The sequence below is a fragment of the Bombina bombina genome, chromosome 1, assembly GCF_027579735.1.
Source record: "Bombina bombina isolate aBomBom1 chromosome 1, aBomBom1.pri, whole genome shotgun sequence".
Lineage (NCBI taxonomy): Eukaryota > Metazoa > Chordata > Amphibia > Anura > Bombinatoridae > Bombina > Bombina bombina.
The window spans coordinates 994,326,827-994,344,720 of record NC_069499.1 but is presented as its reverse complement, the minus strand read 5'-3'; the positions used below and the strand labels follow the sequence as shown (position 1 = coordinate 994,344,720).

General features: G+C 38.4%; 1 protein-coding gene across 3 annotated transcripts in view; it reads left to right on the top strand.

Moving 5' to 3' along the window:
* Nucleotides 1-17,894, top strand: part of CHD6 (chromodomain helicase DNA binding protein 6) — a 1,034,665-nt gene that overhangs the window by 802,155 nt on the left and 214,616 nt on the right. For all 3 annotated transcript variants that reach the window (XM_053712106.1, XM_053712055.1, XM_053712147.1), the window contains one exon: nucleotides 6,229-6,292. In XM_053712106.1, coding sequence (XP_053568081.1) covers nucleotides 6,229-6,292 — 64 coding nt within the window. The remainder of the gene's footprint in view (nucleotides 1-6,228; nucleotides 6,293-17,894) is intronic.

The window sequence follows — 17,894 nt, the reverse complement described above, 5'->3', positions numbered from 1 at the left end:
TGTTTGGCCCTGTGCCATTAGTAAGACCTAAGGCAAGTTCTAATCAGACAATCAATTATTAAGGTGTGAGAAGTCAGGTATGCTGATTCTCTAGATTTTTTTTTTTTCTGGAGTTTATTTTTTTTCTGGAGTTGATTATGAAGCGGAATTGCATAATCAACAAATGCATAATCAAAACAATACAATGACACATATTCTGAATTTTAACAGATTTTGTTTCTGATAAATTTGAAATGTCTTAAATTTCCCTGCTCACCCCCCATATCATGTGACAGTCATCAGCAAATCACAGATAACTCAGAAAGTGTGCACCTAAAAAGTATGTGCAGAGTTATAATAGAAGTAAAATGGAAAGATTTTTTCTCTTGTTAGGTGTATCCAGTCCACGGATCATACATTACTTGTGGGATATTCTCCTTCCCAACAGGAAGTTGCAAGAGGATCACCCACAGCAGAGCTGCTATATAGCTCCTCCCCTAACTGCCATACCCAGTCATTCTCTTGCAAGCTCTCAACATAGCTGGAGGTAGTTAGAGGAAAGTGGTAAAATATAGTTAGTTTTTTCTTCAATCAAAAGTTTATTGTTTTTAAATGGTACCGGAGTGTACTATTTTATCTCAGGCAGCATTTAGAAGAAGAATCTGCCTGCGTTTTTCTATGATCTTAGCAGAAGTAACTAAGATCCACTGCCGTTCTCACATATGTCTGAGGAGTGAGGTAACTTCAGAGGGAGAATGGCGTGCAGGGTATCCTGCAATAAGGTATGTGTAGTTAAGTTTTTCTAGGGATGGAATTTGCTAGAAAATGCTGCTGATACCGGATTAATGTAAGTTAAAGCCTAAATACAGTGATTTAATAGCGACTAGTATCAGGCTTGCTATCAGAGGTATATACTCTGATTAATGTGCAATATAAAACGTTTGCTGGCATGTTTAATCGTTTTTATATATGCTTTGGTGATAAAACTTATTGGGGCCTAGTTTTTTCCACATGGCTGGCTTTATTTTTGCATAGAAAGTTTCCTGAGGCTTTCCACTGTTATAGTATAAAAGTTACAGTTGGTGCAGTTAAAATTACAAACTCTGACATTCAGCTTCCCTCAGCAGTCCCCTGCATGCTATAGGACATCTCTGAAGGGCTCAAAAGGCTTCAAAAGTAGGAGCTGTGGCTATCTCTGGTCCATCTGTCCAAAGGTATGACCTTTCACAGGCCAGATTGGACAATTGTAACAACAGATGCCAGCCTTCTAGGTTGGGGGGCAGTCTGGAATTCCCTGAAGGCTCAGGGATCGTGGACTCAGGAGGAGAAACTCCTCCCAATAAATATTCTGGAGTTAAGAGCAATATTCATTGCTCTTCTAGCTTGGCCTCAGTTAGCAACCCTGAGGTTCATCAGATTTCAGTCGGACAACATCACGACTGTGGCTTACATCAACCATCAAGGGGGGACCAGAAGCTCCCTAGCGATGTTAGAAGTCTCCAAGATAATTCGCTGGGCAGAGACTCACTCTTGCCATCTATCAGCGATCCATATCCCAGGTGTAGAGAACTGGGAGGCGGATTTTCTAAGTCGTCAGACTTTTCATCCGGGGGAATGGGAACTCCATCCGGAGGTGTTTGCTCAATTGGTTCATCGTTGGGGCACACCAGAATTGGATCTCATGGCATCTCACCAGAACGCCAAGCTTCCTTGTTACGGATCCAGGTCCAGGGACCCAGAAGCGACGCTGATAGATGCTCTAGCAGCTCCTTGGTTCTTCAACCTGGCTTATGTGTTTCCACCGTTTCCTCTGCTCCCTCGACTGATTGCCAAAATCAAACAGGAGAGAGCATCAGTGATCTTGATCGCGCCTGCATGGCCACGCAGGACCTGGTATGCAGACCTGGTGGACATGTCATCCTTTCCACCTTGGCCTCTGCCTCTGAGACAAGACCTTCTACTACAAGGTCCTTTCAATCATCCAAATCTAATTTCTCTGAGACTGACTGCCTGGAGATTGAACGCTTGATTTTATCAAGGCGTGGCTTCTCCGAGTCAGTCATTGATACCTTAATACAGGCACGAAAGCCTGTAACCAGGAAAATCTACCATAAGATATGGCGCAAATATCTTCATTAGTGTGAATCCAAGAATTACTCATGGAGTAAGGTTAGGATTCCTAGGATATTGTCCTTTCTCCATGAGGGTTTGGATAAAGGATTATCAGATAGTTCTTTAAAGGGACAGATTTCTGCTCTGTCTATCCTTTTGCACAAGCGTCTGGCAGAGGTTCCAGACGTCCAGGCATTTTGTCAGGCTTTGGTTAGAATTAAGCCTGTGTTTAAACCTGTTGCTACTCCATGGAGCTTAAACTTGGTTCTTAAGGTTCTTCAAGGAGTTCCGTTTGAACCCCTTCATTCCATTGATATCAAACTTTTATCTTGGAAAGTTCTGTTTTTGATGGCTATTTCCTCGGCTCGTAGAGTCTCTGAGTTATCAGCTTTACAATGTGATTCTCCTTATCTGATTTCCCATACAGATAAAGTAGTTCTGCGTACCAAACCTGGGTTTTTACCTAAGGTAGTTTCCAACAAGAATATCAATCAAGAGATTGTTGTTCCATCATTGTGTCCTAATCGTTCTTCAAAGAAGGAACGTCTTTTACATAATTTGGACGTAGTCCGTGCTTTAAAGTTTTTTACTTACAAGCGACTAAAGATTTTCGTCAAACATCTTCCCTGTTTGTTTTTGATATAATATTTTTTTATTGTTATTAAAGGTCAAAAAAAAAAGAATATACAGAAATAAGAAAGAAAAGGCAAAGACAAAAAATTACATAATCAATGATACACTTATGTCATTTGGAACCAGAAAACATGGAACAGAGATACAGATAAGATATACATGAAAATAAAATCATAACCTTTTCAGATATTAAATATTTCACTTTTCTTCCTTTATCACATTAGTCATTAACACGGGATTTACCCTAGCTTCATTATTATAAACCTTAAAAAACAAAGAAAAAAAACAAAAACAAAAAAACAGGTCTTTACTGTGATATATAATAAGTTCGGGTAGTCCAGTGTAAATTTTAAATAATTTCAACCTTTAAATTATTGAGAAAGGTGGAGTCACCTGCAAATTAAATATCAAAATCCTGACCGGCTTCAAGGAAAAGTTTTTAGCTTTTAAATTTCTCTAGGGGGGGCAGAGGAGGGGGGAAGAAAAAGAAAAAAAAAAAAAAAAAAACCCAAAAGGGGGAAGGAAAAGGGGGAAAAAAAGGGGAAAAAAGAGGTTTGCGTCTTAACTTATATTCTCTAATGGTGATAATAACTGGTTCTGTAAATTAGTGTTTTTGTAGTGTTTAACAAAATCTAACCATTTTGAATTAAATCTATTATGCTGCTGTTCAGAGTTAGTTGCGTTATCAAATTGTTCTATTGTATATTGTCTTTGTAATAAAAATGTTAAATTATTTATAGTCGGTGACTTTTTTTGGTGCCAGTTTTTAAGGATGAGATATCTTCCACCCAGAATTACCGTATTACAGAAAGCTCTGTTTACCAGTCTGTCTGATGTGTCTAGAAGGAAAATTATGTGTTGTAGTTCTAATATGTGATTTGTAGCTGTCACCTTATTTAACCAAAATTGTACCCGTTTCCAAAACTGATTAATTTTTGGGCAACTCCAAAACATATGGGTTAAGTCAGCATCGGCTAAAGAGCAACGTGGGCATACCCTTAAACCTTGTGTCGACCATTTATTTATTTTAGCAGGCGTAAAGTATATTCTGTGTAAGAGTTTTATATGCATTTCTCGCCAGCTTGCCGCGAGTGTGGCCTCGTCCAAGAGAATTATACTTTGTTTTACTTGTTCCCTTTTTAGATCTACAATCGTTGTTTGCCATTTTGAACAGATCTGTACAATGTTTAGTTCCCCTGTCTTAGTAATAATCATATTATACCAGTATTTAATAGAACGTTTGCCTGCCTTAAATAATGCTAGCCCCATTTTCATTCCTGAGTGGGTCCATGGAAATTTATTATCTTCCATAGCTTTAAAGAACCAATGTCTCACTTGAAGGTATGCAAAAAAATCCACATTCTGTACATTATAAGACTCTTTAAGAGTCTCAAATGGTAATATACTCTGTAGATTGGGTTCTCTAAGTTGTGTTAAATAAATAAGTCCTGCTGTGGCCCATTTCCTAAATACTTGACTGCTAATACCAGGTGGAAAGCGTGGGTCACCTCTAATAGGAAGTAGATCTGAAAAATGAGGGTCACTATCTACTCTGCGTCGTATGTCTTGCCATGCAATTATAATATGATATAATGATTGTTTATTTTTAATACTTTTTGGAATTACTTTTTTAGGACAGTGCAGAAGCGCATTTAATGAAAGAGGGTATACTAAATTTTGTTCTGCTTCTGTAAATGCAATATAGTTCCCGCCCGTAATCCAGTCCATTGCAATTTTTGCAAGACTTACACTATTGTAAATAGCAAAATTGGGTAGTGCCAATCCACCATATTGCCTTAGTTGTGACAGTTTATATAATGATATTCGATTCGCACCCCTCCCCCATATAAATCGTCTCATTAGTTGGTCTAACTTGCTAAGATATTTTTTTGGTATGATTAGAGGGATATTTTGCATTAAATATAATATTTTAGGTAAGACGATCATCTTAACTACATTGATTCTTGCGGTAATTGAGAGTGGAAGATTATCCCATTTCATCATCTCAAATCTGATTTTTGCAAATAGGGGTGGGTAATTTAAACTAAACCATTCTTCTGGATTGGCACTGATCTGGATTCCTAAATATGTGATGTATTGCGGGGCTACTTTAAAAGGGGGTGTGTATTGATTTTGGTGATGCTTACTCAACCAGAGTAGTTCTGATTTGGATATGTTAATTGTGTAACCTGAGAAAGAACCAAAATTTTTTATAATTTCCAAAATTTTGGGAATTTCGATCTGTGCATCCTTTAAAAGTAAAATCAAGTCATCTGCGTAAAGTAGAAGTTTAACAGGGATTTTGCCTATCTTAATCCCCCCTAAATTATCCCTTAAGGTAACTGCAAGGGGTTCAATTGCTAAATTAAATAAAAGCGGTGAAATTGGACATCCCTGTCGTGTTCCAGATAGAATAGGGAAGGATGTAGTGTTTGAGCCATTAACCATCAAAATAGAAGTTGCATTGGAATATAAGGCACGAATCTTCCCTGTTTGTTGTTTACTCTGGACAGAGGAGAGGTCAAAAGGCTTCGGCAACTTCTCTTTCTTTTTGGCTTCGGAGCGTAATACGCTTAGCCTATGAGACTGCTGGACAGCAGCCCCCTGAAAGGATTACAGCTCATTCTACTAGAGCTGTGTTTTCCTCCTGGGCCTTTAAAAATGAGGCTTCTGTTGAACAGATTTGCAAAGCGGCGACTTGGTCTTCGCTTCATACCTTTTCAAAATTTTACAAATTTGATACTTTTGCTTCTTCGGAGGCTATTTTTGGGAGAAAGGTTCTACAGGCAGTGGTCCCTTCCGTTTAAATACCTGCCTTGTCCCTCCCTTCATCCGTGTACTTTAGCTTTGGTATTGGTATCCCACAAGTAATGGATGATCCGTGGACTGGATACACCTAACAAGAGAAAACATAATTTATGCTTGCCTGATAAATTTATTTCTCTTGTGGTGTATCCAGTCCACGGCCCACCCTGTCCTTTTAAGGCAGGTCTAAATTTTAAACTACAGTCACCACTGCACCCTATGGTTTCTCCTTTCTCGGCTAGTTTCGGTCGAATGACTGGATATGGCAGTTAGGGGAGGAGCTATATAGCAGCTCTGCTGTGGGTGATCCTCTTGCAACTTCCTGTTGGGAAGGAGAATATCCCACAAGTAATGGATGATCCGTGGACTGGATACACCACAAGAGAAATAAATTTATCAGGTAAGCATAAATTATGGGTTTTTTTAATTTTTTTTAAATTGCTGAATATCTGAATCATATATATAAAACTGATTTTACATTTTGTACTATATATAATAGTGTTTTGTGTATATATATTTATGTAAATATATCAATATTCTGCTGTGTTTTAACTTGCATTTGAGAATGGTTTATGCTTTATTACAGGTTAGTTTGTGGGGAAGAATGTCACTTTATGAATGCTTTTATAAGAAAATGAATAAAATATATTTGATCATCATTTACCTGTTAGCGTAATACTTATTGCTGTCTTTATTTAGGAGCCAGTCAGACAAGGAGGATGTAAATGAAGGGAAGCCGGAAGTTCAAGAAGTTCAAGAAGAGGTAAGAGATGTATTTAATTTCAGTTGCATATATGTAAGGGTTGTGTGTGTTTATACTTTTAGAAAAAAAATTGCAGATATAAATATAGGTCTTTATGCATGGTAAATTTTCTTTCCAAATGTAAGGGGACCAAGAATAACAAGGTGCTGTAGTTTTATGGTGCTTTATGGGTTAAATCTTACAGCTGAAGTGTGCTCTGTGAATTGGGTATGAATTGTGTTCCTTATGGATTGTGACACTTCAGTTGGACATTTTTACATAGCAAAAACAGTTCTTGTACACATTTATAAAAAAATGTTTGCCTCATAGCAAACAGCATTTGGTAGAATGATCTTTAAGACTGCTACTTTGTACACAGGGAGTTTTCTGCTTAAAGGGCTACTGAACCCAAATTGTTTCTTTCATGGTTCAGATAGAGCATGCAATTTTAAGCAACTTTCTAATTTACTCGTATTATCAATTTTTCTTTCTTCTCGTGGTATCTTTATTTAAAAAAGCAAGAATGTAAGCTTAAGAGCCGGCCCATCTTTGGTTTAGCACCTGGGTAGCACTTGCTGATTGGTGGCTAAATGCAACCACCAATCAGCAAGCGCTATCCAGGGATCTGAACCAAAAATGGGCTGGCTCATAAGCTTAGATTCCGGTTTTGTAAATAAAGATACCATGAGAAGAAAGAAAAATTGATAATAGGAGTAAATTAGAAAGTTGCTTAAAATTGAATCATGAAAGAACAAAATTGGGATCAGTATCCCTTTTCTCTTCTAAAAAGAAAATATGCTAAATATTCTACAGTGGGAATAGTAAGCTTTTCCCCTTCTTCTCCTGTTAGAAGCAACTGCATATGCATTTCTTGCAATACAATTGATCCTTTGTAACTTTTCCCCCCAATCTCTGTCTGAAGATATTAATCCTTTAATGGGTACTTTTCCCTGCAAGCAAGGATTGGGGTTATGCTGTGTCCATGTAATCCTCTTTAGTAAGAGTAATGATGGCTTTTAGCAGTTGGAAGACGGTGAGGAAGTCCTTGCTACCCTTCCAACATTTATGCTACCCCATAAAGAAAACTAGGGTTGTTTACTCTTTTCTTTTTCTACAGGTCCCTGTCAGAGGTCGGCTGAGTCTGTCATACCTGTGATGCTGTACATGCCCTGCAGCGGATCCACAGGTAAGTGCTTTTGCCTTCTAGGTTAGAAGGATTCAGCACTTAATGGAGTTTTATATCTATGGATACAAGGGACTCAGTTTCAAATATCTCTTCATTTTTGGGATAGTGGCACTTCTGCAAGAAGGGGTTAATTTAAGGGTTCTCCCTTTTATTAAGAGGCAAAATGGCATGAGAGCTACGTTTCACTTATTGGCTCTTGAGGGGTTACGTCTGTGATTGTGGAATTTTTTCTGAGACCTGGTGAGACAGCCGGTCTCAGGTTTTTCTATGACACATGATATAGGGGGATAAAAGCTGGAGACAGTAGTATTGTCTTTTATTATCAATGGTTAAATCAGCATGAAGGGTCCGCCCCTGATCCAGTCATGGATCAAGTGGGGGGGGCAGGCTTTCCTTCTTTCAGCAGGCTTGGATTTGCAATGTCCCAGACCCTTGGGCAGTGGAGGTTGTCTCCCAGGGTTACAGTATATGATTCAAATCTTGTCCTCCCAGGCGCAGATTTCTCCTGTCAAGATTATCTGCAATACAGGTAAAGAGAGAGGCTTTCTTAAATCGCGTAAAGGATCTCGCTTCTCTAGGAGTGATTGTCCCAGTTCCTCCAGTGGTACAAGGTCAAGGATTTTATTCTAACCTATTCGTAGTTCCCAAGAAAGAGGGAACTTTTCGACCCATTTTAGACCTCATGTCAACAAATTTCTCAAGGTTCCGTCCTTTAAAATGGAGACTATCCGTTCTATTCTCCCTTTAGTTCAGGAGGGTCAGTTCATGACTACCATTGACCTGAAAGACGCTTATCTTAATGTTCCAATTCACAAGGAACATTTACAATATCTGTGGTTTGCCTTTTTGGACAAAAACTTCCAGTTTGTAACCCTTCCTTTTGGCCTTGCCACTGTCCCTCAAATCTTTAAGAAGGTTCTAGGGGCCCTTCTAGCAGTAGCCAGGGCTCAGGGTATTGCGGTGGTTCCATACCTGGACAATATATTGGTTCAGGCACCATCTTTTCATTTAGCAAGATCGCATACGGATTCTTTGTCGATTCTATGCTCTCACGGGTTGAAGGTGATTCTGGAAAAGTTACTTGGTGCCAAATACCAGTGTATGTTTTTTGGGGACGATTATAGAGGAGGAGACCAGAAAATCCAAGCTTCTTGCTGCTGGTCTTTCACTTCAGTCCTCTGTCTGTCGATCAGTGGTCTTGTGTATGGAAGTAATTGGTCTAATGGTGGCTTCCTTGGACATTTATTCCATTTGCTCATTTCCATCTTAGACCTCTACAGTTATGTATCATCAGACAATGGAACGGAGACCACTCGGACCTCTCTGAGGATAGTCCTAGTCAACCAGACAAGAGAGACTCTGTCCTGGTGGATCTCCCAGGATCATCTGTCCCAGGGCACATGCTTCCTGAGACCATCTTGGGAGATTGTGACCACGGATGCCAGCCTTTCGGACTGGGGAGCAGTTTGGGGTTCCTTAAGAGCTTAGGTATTTTGGACTCAGAAGGATTTTTCCCTCCCAATAAATAAATGTTAACCCTCAGGTGGGGAATTCCGGAGTTGGATCTGATGGCCTTCCAAAATACGGGTCAAGATCAAGGCATCCGCAAGCAGCTCTGGTCCACGCTCTGGCGGTTCCTTGGGACTTAGGTCTCATTTACCTGTTTCCTCTGTTTGACCTACTTCCTTGGGTGATAGCTTGTATCAAACAGGTGCAGCGTCGGTGATTCTAATTGCATCCGCTTGGCCTCACAGAATCTGGTTTGCGGATCTGGTAAAGATATCGTTTTCTTCCCTTTGAAATTTGCCTCAGAGGAAGGACCTTCTACTTCAGGGTCCTTTCTTCCATCCAAACCTAGATTCTCGGGAGCTGACTGCTTGGAGATTGAACACCTAGTCTTGTCCAGGCGAGGTTTTTCAGAAAAGGTTATTAATACCATGCTTCAGGCTCGTAAGCCGTTAACTCGCAAGATTTACCATTAGGTGTGATGTAAATACCTTTTTTTTTGGTGCGAATCTAGGGGTTTCTCTTGGAGTCAGGTGAGAATACTCTGCATCCTTTCCTTTCTTCAAGAGGGCCTAGAAAAGGGCTTATCAGTCAGTACTCTGAAGGGTCAGATCTCTACCCTTTCAATTATTTTACATAAACGTCTGGCAGACTTGCCAGATGTTCAATCCTTTCTTCAGGCCTTGGTCAGAATTAGGCCGGTGTTTAAACCTGTTGCTCCGCCATGGAACCTTAATCTTGTTCTTAGGGTTCTGAAGCAGGCTCCGTTTGAGCCTATGCACTCTGTTGATATTAAATTATTATCTTGGAAAGTTTTGTTTCTTCTTGCTATTTCTTCTTGCTCGTAGAGTCTCGGAGCTTTTAGCTCTGCAGTGTGATACCCCTTATCTTATTTTTCATGCGGATAAGGCAGTCCTTGGTAGCAAGTTGGGTTTTCTTCCTAAGGTGGTATCGGAACGTAACATCAATCAGGAAATTGTCATTCCTTCATTCTGTCCTAATCCTCCTCCTTAGAAGGAACGTCTGTTGCATAACCTAGATGTTGTGCGTGAACTGAAGTTCTATCTGCAAGCAACTAGAGACTTTTGTCAATCTTCTGCCCTTTTTGTTGTGTTCTCCGGTAAACGTAAGGGCCAGAAGGCCACTTTTTCTACACTTTCTTTCTGGTTGAGAAGTATTATTCAGTTAGCTTATGAGACAGCTGGACAGCAGCCTCCTGAGAGAATTACAGCTCATTCTACTAGGGCTGTCACATCTTATTGGGTCTTTAAAAATGAGGCTTCTGTGAAACAGATCTGCAAAGCTGCCACTTGATCCTTGTTGCCTACTTTTTCCATATTCTACAAATTCAATGTTTTTGCCTCAGCTGAGGCTTCTTTTGGGACAAAAGTTCTGCATGCGGTGGTGCCTTCTGTTTAGGTCCACCTGTCTCCATCCCTTCCATTCTCTGTTCTCTAGCTTGGGTATTGTTTCCCACTATTAATTAGAATGGATTTGTGGATTCTCCATGCCATTGGAAAGAAAACAAAATGTATGCTTACCTGATGATAAATTATTTTCTTTCCTGACATGGAAGTCCAGGATTTGTGCATTAAATTATCAGGTAAGCATACATTTTGCTTTTTAAATCTTAATGCCCTTGGCCAGCTTTAGTGGTGATGTCCTCTTCAGGGGGACCTTGATTATTTTTTATTAATTTGTATGTGTATATCTCTTTACGTTTTTTAACAGTTTTTGGCTCTTAGTGAGCATACGTATGTACATGCGCACATGTGGTAAGCACACCTATATATATATTAAAAATGCTAAACACCGGTGTTGCGGCTACTTTAAAGCCTAAAATTCAGTAATATTCTTAATAATGAGAAGTTTGATGGAGTCTTTGGAAACCTGATTACGACCTGTATTTTGGAAAGAGTGAGCTGTGAGCCAAGCCAAGCTACAAAGTTACCAAGCTCCAGAGGAGTCTGGTGTCAGTTGGGATATCAGTGATACGACCGGTGAAAGAGAGACCGAGTCTAAGTTGAAACAGCTTGACAAGACACGGGCAGTGTGGAGCAAGAGGCTCACGATATCCGAGAGCAATCCCGCTATTCGGGCGGTGTGGAACAAGAGGCTAAAAACATCTGAAAGCAGTCCCGCTATACGGGCGGTGTGGAGTAAAAGGCTCACGACATCTGAGAGCAGTCCCGATATTGGGGAACTGACAACCAACGAAGACTGGGATCCACCAGCACAAGCGGATAAACGGGGGCTGAGAGACACAGCACTTTACCGGCCCTCTGTACGACAGAGGCAAAGATCAACAACAGTGCACTGTTCAACGGAAGGAGCCCATACAAGCAGCTACAAACCGTGTGTAACCAACTGGAAACTTAGTCTCTAAATTGTACATTATAGAAGACGCTTAGTAAAGAAACATTATTGCACACATAGTGCAAACAGCAAGGTGAATTATTATAACAATAGTGATACATTGAAAATAGCCGTTTAACCACCTGTGTGCTTTTTCTAATGAAAAGAGACTCAACATATGGGAAGCAATTAACCCCTGTTTGCCTGAATCCAGACACATAGGAAAACGGACATTTCTGTGCCATCTAGGATTGAACATATTTTGCTTAGATAAGTGTAACAATGTACAGGAAGATCTAATCAAATGTCTAATCGTTTATTGCCATTGTGTTATAAAGTATAAGACTCCATCAAACTTCACATTATTAAGAATATTACTGAATTTTAGGCTTTAAAGTAGCCGCAACACCGGTGTTTAGCATTTTTAATATATATATATATATATATATATATATATATATATATATATATATATATATCATTTTTAACTGTTTAGGATTTTATGAATTAGATTTGACTGTGTCTAGGTATTTGACCTATTAATAAATTGTTTTAGTTCATTCACGACTATATTTGGTTTATTAGATTAAAGATAGAATTTTTATCAAATACACCTCAATTTCTCTACACACCAAGTAGAATATACTAGGAGGATACCTCCCTTTTCATACTATATACTACTATATATCAATAAGAGTCAGAAGAGCATTTATTTGCGCCACCTTATGAAAATACTAGATACTGTCAGTATATGGCCGGGTTATAATACAATATATTTAATAATTATTCTTTAAAACAAACCCCCAATAAAAATATATATACAAAACAATTAAAATTAATATAAATTCCTAAATTCTTTATATTAGTTAAAGGGACACTTAACCCAAATTTTTTATAGAGCATGACATTTTAAGCAACTTTCCAATTTACTCCTATTATCAAATTTTCTTTATTCTCTTGGTATCTTTATTTGAAATGCATTGAAAAGAATGTAAGTTTAGATGCCGGCCCATTTTTAGTGAACAACCTGGGTTGTCCTTGCGGATTGGTGGATAAATTCATCCACCAATAAAAAAGTCCTGAACCAAGAAAAATGCTTAGATTCCTTCTTTTTCAAATAAAGATAGCAAGAGAAAGAAGAAAATTTGATAATAGGAGTAAATTAGAAAGTTGCTTAAAATTGCATGCTCTATCTGAATCACAAAAGAAAAAATTTGGGTTCAGTGTGCCTTTAAAATTATAAACACATTGAATTATATTTGTAGAAAACCAGATTATCAATCAGATGATGCACACTTATGTTGTTACAATATTCTTTACAAAGCAAACCAAATATACCTTTAAAATTAACTTTACTCACAATAATCTCCCAAATCAAAGTTGCATTAAAATACCAAAGTATAAGCCACTGGCTTTAGGACCAGTACGATTAAGCTACTTAGCCTACAATTGATCCTATATAACTCCAATTTAAAAAATCAGAAATTATATATATTATTAGTGCAAACGGCCAATTCCTATGCCAATTTATCTGAGCTGAAATAAATTCTTAGTTATCTACAATTAAGACAAATTCTTAAATATATATATATATATTTGCAAAGAAAAATTACTTAGCATTAATGATTAGTTTTAAACTTCATAGGGCTATGAAACACAAGTTTAAAATACAAATTGGGCCCTTTTAAATTTACTAACTGCAATTAGACTGTAGCATTAATTAATGTATTTGCTTTGATATCAAGTTATATATTTAACAGTTTCTTATACGGCACCCAAATAAGCAAATCAATTATTCCAGGGTTCCTCTGATAAATCCAATTTCACTTCATATATTAAGAGGTAATTTTTGCAAGATGGATAAAAATTAGGCCCAGATTGCTTTATAATAGACTGGATCCCAAGGCAACAGTTTGTCAGTCAAAATTCAGCACAGCTCCTTTTTTTTCTATTGCCTGAGGTTATATCACCTGATATACCCCCACCCCTTTTTATTCTAATCATCAGTGAAATTAGGATGATAGGCCCTTCGAAAGCTTGTCCCTGATTGGTTATTTGGGAGACTGCCTCCCTGTTTGGCTACTGGGAAATTTTATTTTCAACAGCCAAATGCCTTTTGGCTGTAATACTGGATTTAGGCCATTGGGGGCAGCAAAGACAAACAGTTTAATTCATATATTGCTAACAGTAAATACAGTTCATATATATTTTTATTTAACCCCTTAAGGACAAGGCCATTTTTCAATTTCTTTCCCTGAAGGGCCAGGGCTATTTTTAAATTTCTGCTGTGTTTGTGTTTAGCTGTAATTTTCCTCTTACTCATTTACTGTACCCACACATATTATATACCGTTTTTCTCGCCATTATATTGACTTTCTAAAGATGCCATTATTTTCATCATATCTTATAATTTACTATAAATAAAATTATAAAATATGAGGAAAAAATGGAAAAAAACACACTTTTTCTAACTTTGACCCCCCACAATCTGTTACACATCTACAATCACCAAAAATCACCCATTCTAAATAGTTTCTAAATTTTGTCCTGAGTTTAGAAATACCCAATGTTTACATGTTCTTTGTTGTTTTTTTTGCAAGATATAGGGCCATAAATACAAGTAGCACTTTGCTATTTCCAAACCACTTTTTTTCAAAATTAGCGCTAGTTATATTGGAACACTGATATCTTTCAGGAATCCCTGAATATCCATTATATGTATATTATGTACAATATGACATGTATATATTTTTTTTAGAAGACATCCCAAAGTATTGATCTAGGCCCATTTTGGTATATTTCATACCACCATTTCACCACCAAATGCGATCAAATAAAAAAAATTGTTCACTTTTTCCCAAATATTTTCACAAATTTTAGGTTTCTCACTGAAATTATTTACAAACAACTTGTGCAATTATGGCATAAATGGTTGTAAATGCTTCTCTGGGATCCCCTTTTTTCAGAAATAGCAGACATATATGACTTTTTGGTAATTAGAAGGCTGCTAAATGCCACTGCGAATCACACGTGTATTATGCCCAGCAGTGAAGGGGTTAATTAGGGAGCATGTAGAGAGCATCTAGGGTTAATTTTAGCTTTGGTGTAGTGTAGTAGACAACCCCAAGTATTGATCTAGGCCCATCTTGGTATATTTCATGCTACCATTTCATCGCTAAATGCGATCAAATAAAAAAAAGTAACGTTTTTCACAATTTTAGGTTTCTCACTGAAATTATTTACAAACAACTTTTGCAAGTATGGCATAAATGATTGTAAATGCTTCTCTGGGATCCCCTTTGTTCAGAAATAGCAGACATGTATGGCTTTGGCGTTGCTTTTTGGTAATTATAAGGCCGCTAAATGCCGCTGCGCACCACACATGTATTATGCCCAGCAGTGCAGGGGTTAATTAGGTAGTTTGTAGGGAGCTTGCAGGGTTAATTTTAGCTTTAGCGTAGAGATCAGCCTCCCACCTGACACATCACACCCCAGGATCCCTCCCAAACAGCTCTCTTCCCTCCCCCATCCCACAATTGTCCCGCCATCTTAAGTACTGGCAGAAAGTCCCCCCTTAGCCCCCAACCTCCCTGATCCCCCCCAAACAGCTCTCTAACCCTCCACCTCTACCTTACTGGGAGCCATCTTGGGTACTGGCAGCTGTCTGCCAGTACCCAGTTTGCAAATAAAAAATTTTAAAAAAAATTCTGTAGTATAGCTTCCCCCCACAGACCAATCCCCCACCCGCTCCCAGATCCCTTAGATTTACTTTTATTAGGGATTTTATCCCCCTTACTGCCACTTATAACAAATGTTTTTTCTGTAGTGTAGCGGTTCCCACCCGCTCCCTCCCCGTGCACCCGCCCTCCGTGCATGCTCCCGACAACCCTGCCCCCGATCCCGCCCGCCTCTCTCTTCAGTCTTTCATCGATGGCCGCCCACCCGCCTCCCACGTCAACTCCCACAAACGATTGCGGCCATCGATGCCGGTGCAGAGAGGGCCACAGAGTGGCTCTCCCTGCATTGGATGGGGGGAAATGTTATTGCAGGATGCCTCGATATCGAGGCATCACTGCAATAACCGTAAAGCGGCTGGAAGCGATCAGGATCGCTTACAGCCGCTTTAATCCCCAACGTCGTACAGGGTACGTCGCTGATCTTTAAAGACCAGGTTGTGTGCGACGTACCCTGTACGACGCATGTCGTTAAGGGATTAATATACCATATTTTCTACTATCAACAAGTCACATGTTCCATGTGTATTGGACCATGTCATACCATTCATCCTGATTATTTTAATATGAAACATCAGTATTTTATTTCTAACATCCTACTGGTATTATCTTAAAATGCATTTAAAGTTGCATTTGATTATTTTTTTTATATTTATATAAAAGCACAGCATATTTCACACCTCTTTCTGATTGCATACAAAATATGATACAATTTATGGGACAACCAACACGTGTATTTGTCAGATGCCTGAAATATAAAAAGAATAGATTATTAATTCTTAAAATAAATTGGACATTTTAAATTGACTGCACAGCTACTTATTAAACTCAACATATATACATCCCAATTTGTCCCTTAGATGTCTGGAAGACAGAAAAAAACAAAAATATGTTATATATTTTAAAGTGGGATTATTACAATTGTTATTTAATCCATTACAATCTGAATTGCATTTCCCCAGATTCATATATAGACATTTAATACAGTCTGAGGTATATTTTACTTGAAATTTAAAATGAATTTAAGAGTTACAATGCTAAACATGTGTCTGTTAGCTAATCTTCATCTAGACGTAACATCTAGAATTCGATTCAACACGGAAGGGGCAAACAACTCTTGCATACACTTAAGCCATGTCTGTTTATTTACAGGGGTCTGATAAGTTTATCACCCATCTTGGGCAGGAAATCAACTTTAATCTGTTGGCGCTCTACAAATACCTGATAATAATAATAATAATAAACATAGCAGCCACATGGTGAACATTTCTTTGAAATGACTGCCTGATCTTTGAAATGACTGCCTGAACTAATTAGACCAAATGTTTTCTCTTTGTTCTCATTTGGATGTATTTGAGCAGGGAGGGGGTCAGTGGCAATTTTATAGGAACTTTAGCTTCACACCTTAGGCAGGAAATCTTTGAAAGCAATCCTTTGTTCTCGGATGTTTTGTTAATCAGGAAAAAGGGGGGTTGGTCTGTTATGGCTATAGCCCACACAATTTGTCAAATTGTATATTAACCAAAAGGAAAAATCAATTCATGTGGTACATCTTTAGTCCTCTTCATGTTATTCACAGATACCCTGACAATACCAAGCCTCCCAAATGTTTAGAAATTCCTGACGTGTCTCCAGAAGATTAGAAGATATGTCAGCTAATTGATTAAACTGTCTAATCCTATCTTTGATTACATTTAACGTTGGGACTGATGTCTTTCAGAATTTAGCTATGCAGATTTTCACTGCTGTACAAATATAAGCAATTCATGTATTTTGTGGTTTTGTGAAGTCTAGTAATGGGACGTGTAATAAGGCTTGTTCTGGACCTAATCTAATATCTTTCTCAAAGATAGAGCTTAACATCTCTGATGTTTGTTCCCAAATATGTTTTGCTCTAGAACATAGCCACCACATATGATGGTATGTACCCTCTTCACTGCAGTTTCGATAACACGTGGTAGAGATAGTGTTGTAATTAAGCCTAACCTAGAGGGGGTAAGATACCACCTATATACAACTTTTAAGTAATTTTCATTGTGTTTTGCGCTAATGGTAAATATCAGTCCTCTCCTTATAATTGAGCTCCATTGTTCAGTTGTGTAATGAATATTAAGATATTCCCATCTATTCATTAGTGGTATTTTTTGTTCTATATCCTTTGTGTTGAATGTAATGTATAGTTCTAAAATAGAGCCTTTAAGTCTATAGGTGGAGAGGCATAACCGCTCTATAGGAATAACGCCGCCAGATCGCTGGTCGGCAATGTTTATGGTCGGAACTACGACGGTATCTTATCTTCGTACCACAGACTTTCGTTTTTGATTAAGGAAAACATTCTTGGCAAATGCTTTCGCCTTGGTCCGTCTTGCATCGGTCCAAGAATTTCTCCTCTAGCGGCGCAATACAAATGCCCACGGCCGTCCCTCTTAATCATGGCCCCGGTTCCGAAAACCAACAAAATAGAATCGTGCTTCTATTCCATTATTCCTAGCTGAAGTATTCAGGCAACCAGCCTGCTTTGAACACTCTAATTTTTTAAAAGTAAACGCTTTGGGCCCCCGGGACACTCAGTTAAGAGAATCGGAGAGGCAGGACCACCAGCTCGATCCCGCGATCCAACTACAAGCTTTTTAACTGCATCAACTTTAATAGTCCCATTGATATTTTTAACAGAATCTCATGTCAACCTAATGTCATTTCTTCAGCTTCATGGTTGGAATATAAATGTGTCCAAAAGTTCTTTGATTCCTCAGACAAAGGTGACTTTTCTAGGATTTCAAATAGATTCCGTCTCTGAGATTGTCTCTAACAGAGACGAGGATTTCAAAATTAATGTCTGCTT